Genomic DNA, 8,807 nt, shown 5'->3' on the forward strand with positions numbered 1-8,807 from the left:
ATAAAATCCATCCTATGGCAGTAGGTCATTCATTTCACTGTTGTATAATATTCCATTCTATGAATATGCCACAATTGAACCATTTTACTCTCAATGGACATTGGTTGTTTCTACTTTTTGGCAATTATGAATACTGTTTTAAAATTTTATTTATTTATTCCTGTGCTGGATCTTTGTTGCTGCATGGGCTTTTCTCCAGTTGGGATGAGCGGGGGCTAATCTCTATTCAAAGTGCTAGGGATTCTCATTGCAGTGGCTTCTCTTGCTGCGGAGTATAGGCTCTAGGTGCACAGGCTTCAGTAGTTGCAGTTCCTGGGCTCTAGAGCATGGACTCAATAGTTGTGGTGCACAGGCTTAATTGCTCTGCAGCATGTGGGATCTTCCCAAACCAGGGATTGAACCTGTGTCTCCAGCATTGGTAGGCTGATTCTTTACCACTGAGCCACCAGGGAAGCCATGAATACTGTTACTATGAATCATTTATTTAGATTTTCTTTAATTACTCTCAGTAATGTAGCATAGTTTCCTGTTTAGAGATCTAGCAAATCTTTTGTTAGGTTTATTCTTAGGTATTTTGCTTGTTATGCTGATTCAAATCATATTTTTTAAAATTTCAGTAAAAGTCTTTTTGTTCATAATGTTTAAGGATATAATTGATTTTTGTATGTTAATATTATAAACAGTGAAGGGTCTACCAGGCTCCTCCATCCATGGGATTTTCCAGGCAAAAGTACTGGAGTGGGGTGGTAGCAGAATATACCACCCTCAAAATATCCCACTATGACATAAGGATCGTTTTGAGCTGAAGACAGTCGAGAAACAGATACAAAAATGGTCTCTGCCCTTCTCTATTTGCCTAAAAGCTGGATATAAGTTGTTTCTTTTTTTTTCTGCTGCACCTTCTGGCTTGTGGGATATCTTAGTTCCCTGACCAGGGATGGAACCCAGATCCACAGCAGTGAAAGTACTGAATCCTAACCACTAGACCACCAGGAAATGCCCTGTATTTTCTATCCTATTCAGAGTGATTCATCCAGATTTTTTTTTTTTTAGTTTATTATTTTTGGCTGCACAGCCTGTGGGATCTTCATTCCCCAACCAGGGATCAAACTTTTGCCCCCTGCATTCACAGTGTGTAGTCGTCCACTGAAAGCGTGGAGTCTTCCGCTGAAAGTGTGGACTTCCACTGGACCACCAGGGAAGTCCCCAGTCTAGATATTGTCTCCTGATCTGTTTCCCACTGTGTCTCACCTGCTGGGAAACTCGTCTACTGATTTTTTAAATTTATAAGTTCTAAAATTTACATTGGATTCCATCTCCCTCTCCCTTCTCTTTTATTCTATTTCCCCCTCTCTTTTAGATTCTAGTTTTCTGATGAAATTCTCCGTATTTTCATCTATTTTTTGAACTTATTCATCATAGTTACTTTAAAACCTGCGTCTTAATGCTGGTATCTGAATCACATGTGGATGCATACTTCAGCTGTTCTTCAGACAAACATCTGTTTCCTCAGATGCCAGATGTGGTAAGGTTTATGCAATCCTTATGGACTGGGGGCTTCCCAGGTGGCCCTAGTGGTAAAGTACCCACCTGCCAATGCATGAGACTTAAAAGACATGGGTCTGGTCCCTGGGTCTGGAAGATTACCTGGAGGAGGAAATGGCAACCTACTCTTGTATTCTTGCCTGGGAAATCCCATGGAGAGAGGAACCTGGCGGGCTACAGTCCATGGGGTCGCAGAGTTGGACACGACTGAGCAACTTAGCATGCATGTATGAACTGCTAGAGGGAGTAGACTTGTCGGAACATTCTACCTAATAAAAATAAGTAGATACATCCCCTACAACCTAGTAATTCTTTTGCTGATTATAGCCCCCCTATCCTGTCCTCCTTCTGGACCACAAAGGGGCATATATAACAGAGTTTGCTGCTACTGCTGTGCTGTGCTCAGTCATGTCTGGCTCTTTGCAACCCCATGGACTGTAGCCCACCAGGCTCCTCTGTCCATGGAATTTTCCAGGCAAGAAATACTGGAGTGAGTTGCCATTTCCTTCTCCAGGGGATCTTCCCAACCCAGCACTCTAACCTGGGTTTCTTCCACCTCCTGCATTGCAGGTGGATTCTTTCAACATTGCGCCACCTGGGAAGCCCCAGGAAGCTCTCTACCAGTGTTTATTGTAGCACTATTTGTAATGGTGGGAAATCAGAGGCAACTCAGGCGTGGATCACTGAGAGGGTGGCGAGGTTGACCATGGAATCTTATTCAATGGATTGGGTGGATTTGGGCTGTACCAGTGCAATATGGAGGCATCATAAAGATGGTACTGAGGGACTTCCCTGGCGGTCCGCTGGTTAAGACTCCATGCTTCCACTGCAGGGGGTGTGCGTTCATTCTCTGGGGAACTAAGATCCCACATGTTCCACAATTCGACCGAGAAAATAAAGAGAAGGTATGGAAAGGCCAATCAAGTTTTGATATTCTCCATGAGCACATATCCATTTTTCCCCCCCAAAGAAAGTTCTCTTTTATTTATACCCACACATTGCTAGTTTCCTGAATGTACTGAGTCTCTGTGCGGGGTGATCCCAGCTGGAACCTGGGCTTCGAGGGGGGAAAGCACATGTTGTGTCTGCCTCCTCTACAGGACCCAGCCCCTAAGGACCCTGATGTGCCTTCTCAATGGTGCGTCTTGAGGGAGGTGTTCTGGAGGGAATAGGAGTTGCTCTGAGGATGTGGGAGTGGGCAAAGTGGACAGGGCACCCAAGACAGCAACTGTGAGTTTCCAGGTGGCTGAGGCAGCAGGCCTGGCTCTCAGAGATGGAGTCTGAAGTGACAGGCATGGAGGGACAGACAGAAGGACAAAGGGAAAGAGAAACAGAGTGAGTCAAGATGGAGTCAGCATGTGATTTGAGAGGGAAGGAGAAGATAAAAATGAGGAAGACTTCTCTGGGGGTCTAGAGGTTAAGACTGTGCACTTCCAATGCAGGGCACATGGGTTTGATCTCTAGTCTGGGAACCAAGATCCAAAGCTGTGGGGCATGGCCAGGAAGAAAAAAGATTAGAGTGGAGACAAGCGGTGTGGATGTGAGATGGAAATGAACATGCATAGTTGGGGGCTGGAGGTGACGGTCTGGACATGCAGTGGGCAGAATAATGGCTTCCCCCAAAGATGCTGTGCTGGGTGCTTAGTCGCTCAGTTGTGTCCAACCCTTTGCGACCCCATGGACTGTAGCCTGCCAGGCTCCTCTTTCCATGGGGATTCTCCAGGCAAGAATACTGGAGTGGGTTGCCATGTCCTCCTCCAGAGGATCTTCCCTACCCAGGGATCGAACCCAGGTCTCCCACATTGCAGGTGGATTCTTTTCCATCTGAGCCACCAGGGAAGCCCAAGAATACTAGAGTGGTTAGACTATCCCTTCTCTAGGGGCTCTTTCCGACCCAGGAATTGAACCAGGATCTCCTGCAGGCGATTCTTTACCAGCTGAGCTGCCAGGGAAGCCCCATCTCCCAAAGATGGCCCCCCTCTAATTCCTGGAACCTGTTTCATATGTTGTCCAGGCGGGCCCAATCCAATTCTGTGAGTCCTTCAAGGCAGAGAACTCTCTCCTGCTAGAAGAGGAGGAGGAAGGCATAAAGGAAATGGGGCAGAAGGGAAATTCAGAGAAAATTTTTGTGTATTTTTGTGAGATTTGAGGTGTGGGATCCACATACAAGAACTGGAGAGAGACTTCCAGGAGCTAAGAGTGGGTGGCCCAGAAGACAGCCAGTAAGGAAGTAGGGACCTCAGTTGAACCTTCAAGGGACTTGATTGTGCCAACAACCTGAATGATCTCGGAAACAGAGGCATCCCAGGGCCTCAGGTAAGAACCCTGTTGGCTAACACCTTGATGTTGCCTTTGTGAGACCTGCATAGAGGACCAGCCCAGCCATCTTGGATTTCTGAACTATGGATTAGTGAGAGGATACATTTGCACTGTTTTAAGTTGCTAGGTTTGTGATAGGAAGCTAATGCAGAGTGGACAGAAAGGACTGGAGTGAGAGTTGGGAGCCCGAGGGTACACAGAGCAGGAGGTAACAGAGATGGAGCCCAAGGGTACAGGCGGGACAGAGGTGACAGAGGAGATGACAGAGTTGCTCACTCAGAAGACAGATGGCATCCGAATGAGGAAACGACCTGGAGACACTGGCAAGAATTTACAGCTCAGCCAGAGGTCATGCTCAGAGCTAGGCTTGGTTGACTGAGGCCTGGGGACAGATCCCAGAAGGAGACAGTGTTGTTGGAGAGAAGGTTTAATTTCCATATGGTGCTTGGGGTCTGGTGGAGGGTACATGCAGGTGTTCCCCGGTCCCCACCCTTACAACTGCCGGGACGGCCTGAGGATATACAGGAAGTGGGTCTTGCGGGCGGGCAGCTTGGAGTGAGAGGAGCTCTGGGTGCCCTCTTCGAGTCCGTCCTCGCGGGTCCCCTCTCGGAGCCCATCCCGGATGGCCTGTAGACGGTGTCGCTTCTCACTGAGCCAGTGGCCGCCCTCCTGGGTATCCTGGTGGGACCTCCGCCGTGGCAGCTTCATGATCCAGAAGGCCACTCGGGGATGGGGTTCTGGGTGGAAGCTGTCCACGGCCTTCGGGACAGGCGCCAGGGCCTCTTTCTCCTCTATCTTAGGAACCTGGTGAAGGGAGGACAAGGAGACCCTCTCAAACTCCAAGGGTCAGCCTCAGGATGCTCCCCGGCGTACTCAACCCGCTCTGCCAGCCACCTATGGAATACCTTGGGAATTACAGAGTTGACCAAAAAGTTTGTTTGGGTTGCTCTATCTAAGTGTGTTAATCACTCAGTCATGTCCTACTGTTTGGGACCCCGTGGACTGTAGCTCACCAGGCTCTTCTGTCCATGGGATTTCCCAGGCAAGAATACTGGAGTGGGTTGTCACTCCCTTCTCCAGGGGATCTCCCCCTCGCCCCCAGGATCAAACCCAGGTCTCTCACATTGCAGGCAGATTCTTTACTGTCTGAATCACCAGGAAAGCCCTTTTCATACAAGCTTATGGACAAACCCAAACTTTTGGGCCAGTCCAATAAAGCTCACTTTGCCTTATTTACAAAGGACTTGCGTTTTAGAATTAAAAATACTCTGACGTTTATAATATACTCTGGGTTTGAAAACACATTTTGGAAGTTTCAAAAGCACTTCCAGATTAAGCATCCCCTGAGGTTTAGAAAGTAATCTGAAATGTACCAAGCTCTTTGGGATTAATGAATCATGACCATGGTTGCAATGGGTGATCCTGGATCAAAATTGATTGAATCCTGGATCAAAAATCATATGAGCTCTTGTGGACAGCCTTCAGTCCAGCAGGGACATTTCAGTGTCTGTTTGGTCCTTGTGACTCAAAGTGAAGGCTGTGGACCCACAGCATCAGCATCACTTGGGAGCCTGTTAGGTATGGAAATGAGCAGTCCCACCCAAACCACCTACTGAATCAGAGTCTGTGTTTCAGTCGCTTGAGGTTTGGGAAGCCTTATAGGAGATGGTTACATATTGAATTGTGTCTCCCCTGCTCTCCAATTCATGTGTTGAGGTCCATTAGGACCCTAGTACAGGGGTCCTTAACCTCTGACATCTCATGCTTGATGATCTGAGGTGGAACTGAAGTAATAATAGTAGAAACAAAGTGTACAATAAATATGTTTGAATCCTCTCCCAAACCACCCACACCACAGTCTCTGGAAAAACTGTCTTCCATGAAACTCATCTGTGGTGCCAAAAAGGTTGCCCTAGTAGCTCACAATGTGACCTCTTTGCATATAGGGTTACTGTGGCTTTCATTAGTTAAGATGAGATCATTAGAGTGGGCTCTAATCTAACACGACCAGTTTCTTACGAAAAAGGGAAATCTGGACCTAGAAATGCACAGAGAGCCCCATGCAAAGATAAAGACAGATGGGGTTGATGCATCTACACACCAAGAACACTAAGTAACTGTCAGTAAACCATCAGAAGCTAGGGCAGGGGCACAGAACAGGGTCTCCCTCACAGCCCTCAGTAGGAATCAACCTTGCTGACACCTTGATCTTGGACACCTAGCCTCCAGAACTATGAGAAATACACATCTGTTGTTGAAGCCACCCAATCTTTGAGACTGTTATGGCAGCCCTAGAAAACAAATACAGAGATAATTGATGTGTGTGTGTGTGTATGCTGGGTCGATCACTTGTGTCCGACTCTTTGTGACCCCATTTACTATAGTCTGCCAGGCTCCTCTGTCCATGGGATTTCCCAGGCAAGAATTCTGGAGTGGGTTTACATTTCCTCCTCCAAGGGTTCTTCCTGACCCAGGGATTGAACCAGAATCTCTTATATCTCCTGCATTGGCAGATGGATTCTTTACCACTGAGCCACCTGGGAAGCCCGGAGATAATGGATATCAATGTTACATTTCTTGGGTGTAAAAATGGAACTATGGTCATGGAGGTGAATGTGTTATTCTTAGGAGATATCTGCTGAAGGATTTAGGGGTGAAGTGTCGTGATGTCAATCATTTACTGTCATATGGTTCAAAAATAAAAAGGTAGAAAAAGTCCATCTGGTAAAATGTTATACAGGTAGTAAATCAGGTCGAGGAGATATTTTTGGTTGTCACAGCTGGAGGGGGTGTGGGTGCCTCTTCGGTCCAGTGGTAGAGGCAAGGATGCTGTTAAACACTGGATAGTGCACAGGACAGCCCCTGCAACAATAAAATTACATGGCCCAAATGCCAACAGTGATGCTGTTGAGAAACCCCGCTCTGTGGGAAAGGGGATACACGTTTATTGTACTTTTTTTTTTTTTAACTTTTCTGTAGATTTGAAATTTTTAAAATAAAAAACTGGGAGTGTGTGTGTGAGAACCATGTGGGTTTACTAAGCCCTTGAGGGTTCTTAAACCTTTTTAGGATAAAAAAAAACACTTTGTGATCAGCATTTCTCTTAGAGGTTTACGAAGGTGAGATGCACAAAGGATTGGGGGTTCATAAAGTACTTAGGAATTATTTTAAAAAATCACATTTTGACGTTTACAAGGGAGAGATTTACCAAGCTCTTTGGGACAGTTTAAAAAACACTTGGAGGTTTGAGTACTTCGAGATCAAAACACTCTTTGAGGTTTATGAGGGTGAATCTTATTTGGGGAAAAATGCACTTTCTTTGGTTTACAAAATCCTCTGGGGTTTAAAGTAAGAGAGGATGTATCTCTGAGGTTGTAAACCTCATTTACGAAAGCTGGCTAGTCCCTTTTGACAGATGACAAAACTGAGGCCCAGAGAGAGGAAGTCCAGCACAGAAGGAGTGGGAGAGTCAATTCATTAATCTATCATTTCTTGCTACACTACAGAAAATGTTTGGGCTTAGACACTTTGCTAGGGGTGTGTCCTAACCTTCCAATCACCCTCCAAACTCCCCTCTCCTGGCTCAATGGATGCCACCACCTTTTCAGAGATCACCACCTCTCCTGTCTTGTTGTCGGTCACCTGTGAGGACAGGAGGAGAGAGTGAGAACAAAATGGTCTTCCTCCTTTGCCTTCCGCACCGCCCCGCCACCAGATACTGCAACATGAGGGATCGTGGGGAGACTCCAGGAGGGACTTCCTGGCATAGGTACCTTGTCAATCTGCACCTGACTGGAGAGAGTGTTGTTTCCCAGCCTGCGCTCCTGGTTCTCTTCTTGGTGGTAGTTCCTAGGGAGGCCCCGAAAGTCCATAGGGGCAGAGAAGAAGCTGTCCATGCCCCGCAGCAGGTCATCCTGGGGCAGAGAAGGAATCGGTGAGCTATGGAAACTCCAGACTCCCTAGGACACCTGTAGCTTTGTTAGGGTCCTCTTCCCTCTCCACCCTCTGATCCTGAGGGCCTAACTCGGTCACCTCCTGCCCCCATATGTCCCATCACCTTCCTATTCCTCCCCCTCATCTGTCTTCTGTCTCTCTGTCCCTGTTGCCCTCTCCTCCTGTCTCCCTCCCTCTCTTCCTATCTCTCGGTCTTTCCGTCCATCTTTCTGCCCCTTGACTCCCCCTCTCCTTGTCTATCTTTCTACCTGGCCATGACCCCTCTCCCACTCTTTCTTCTCTGAACTCTTTCCATCCCTCAGTCACCATCTGTCACGCCTGTTCCTCTTCTCTGTACCTCTTCTTTCCCCCAACCCAGGCTACCGCTTACCTTCAGGAAGAGCCGTGTGAAGCCTTGGAGTAGACTCTGGAGACCTAGAAAACCTGAGGAGCTCTCCTGGACGTCACCATCGCGGATCGGAGCTGCAGTGGAGGGGGGCACCGAGGCAGAGGAGAGCAGCAGCAACAGGAATAGCTGGTGCCACATGGCGGGGCGGGCCGGGAGGCTGCGGCGAGGACAGGGCTCAGAGCTCCCTCTTCCCTAGACAAGGACACTTCCCAACCCCTGGTCCGGAAACTCCTCAGACTCCGTCCATTTGCCCCCCTCCCCTTACCTTCTACTCCAACATCCTCCGTCGAGTCCGGGCCCTCCCCTCCCCCCAGACCCGGCTCTTCAGGGCTCGGTCTCACACAAAGTATCTCATTTCTTTCCTTCTCCCACATTAGTATCCAGATCTCATTCCTCCTCACCTTCTCCCACGCCCCGCCCCTTCTTCTGGGCCCTGCCTTTATACTAGACCACAGCCGGGTCACCGGACTCAAGACTCCCGCTGTCCACGGACTGTTAAATCCAAACAGTTCTGTTCTCGAGCCCAGGTCGGATACTGGAGCGTTGGAGGGGCTCCGCGAGCCCTGGACCCGCCCCTATTGTCTGACCACGCCCCATCTGC

The 8,807-nt window shown here is 48.1% G+C and overlaps 1 protein-coding gene across 7 annotated transcripts; it reads right to left on the minus strand.

The window, feature by feature from the left end:
- Nucleotides 1-4,275: 4,275 nt before the first annotated feature.
- DKKL1 (dickkopf like acrosomal protein 1) lies at nt 4,276-8,719 on the minus strand. Of its 7 annotated transcripts, none has more exons than XM_081515282.1 (5): nt 8,608-8,719; nt 8,189-8,363; nt 7,638-7,778; nt 7,465-7,506; nt 4,276-4,668 (listed from the first exon to the last, which is right to left on the minus strand). In XM_081515282.1, the coding sequence occupies exons 2-5, from the start codon at nt 8,342-8,344 to the stop codon at nt 4,357-4,359; spliced, it is 651 nt and encodes a 216-aa protein (XP_081371408.1). In that variant the 5' UTR covers nt 8,345-8,363; nt 8,608-8,719; the 3' UTR covers nt 4,276-4,356. The 7 variants fall into 7 exon arrangements, with proteins under 7 accessions (XP_081371408.1, XP_081371406.1, XP_081371412.1 ...); XM_081515280.1 differs by having other exon boundaries at nt 7,414-7,506; XM_081515286.1 differs by having other exon boundaries at nt 7,414-7,506; nt 7,638-7,803; nt 8,156-8,363.
- Nucleotides 8,720-8,807: the final 88 nt, after the last annotated feature.

The sequence above is a fragment of the Giraffa tippelskirchi genome, chromosome 7 (assembly GCF_054371585.1).
Source record: "Giraffa tippelskirchi isolate mGirTip1 chromosome 7, T2T-mGirTip1v1.2.pri, whole genome shotgun sequence".
Classification (NCBI taxonomy): Eukaryota; Metazoa; Chordata; class Mammalia; order Artiodactyla; family Giraffidae; genus Giraffa; species Giraffa tippelskirchi.

Excerpts from the sequence above, each read along its gene's own strand:
- DKKL1 (XM_081515280.1), bottom strand. The coding sequence starts at position 8,344 with ATGTGGCACCAGCTATTCCTGTTGCTGCTGCTCTCCTCTGCCTCGGTG. Across the intron at positions 7,779-8,188 it reads TCACACGGCTCTTCCTGAAG|GATGACCTGCTGCGGGGCAT; the intron begins GTAAGCGGTAGC and ends TCTCTGCCCCAG. Across the intron at positions 4,669-7,413 it reads GTTTGGAGGGTGATTGGAAG|GTTCCTAAGATAGAGGAGAA; the intron begins GTTAGGACACAC and ends TCCCTTCACCAG.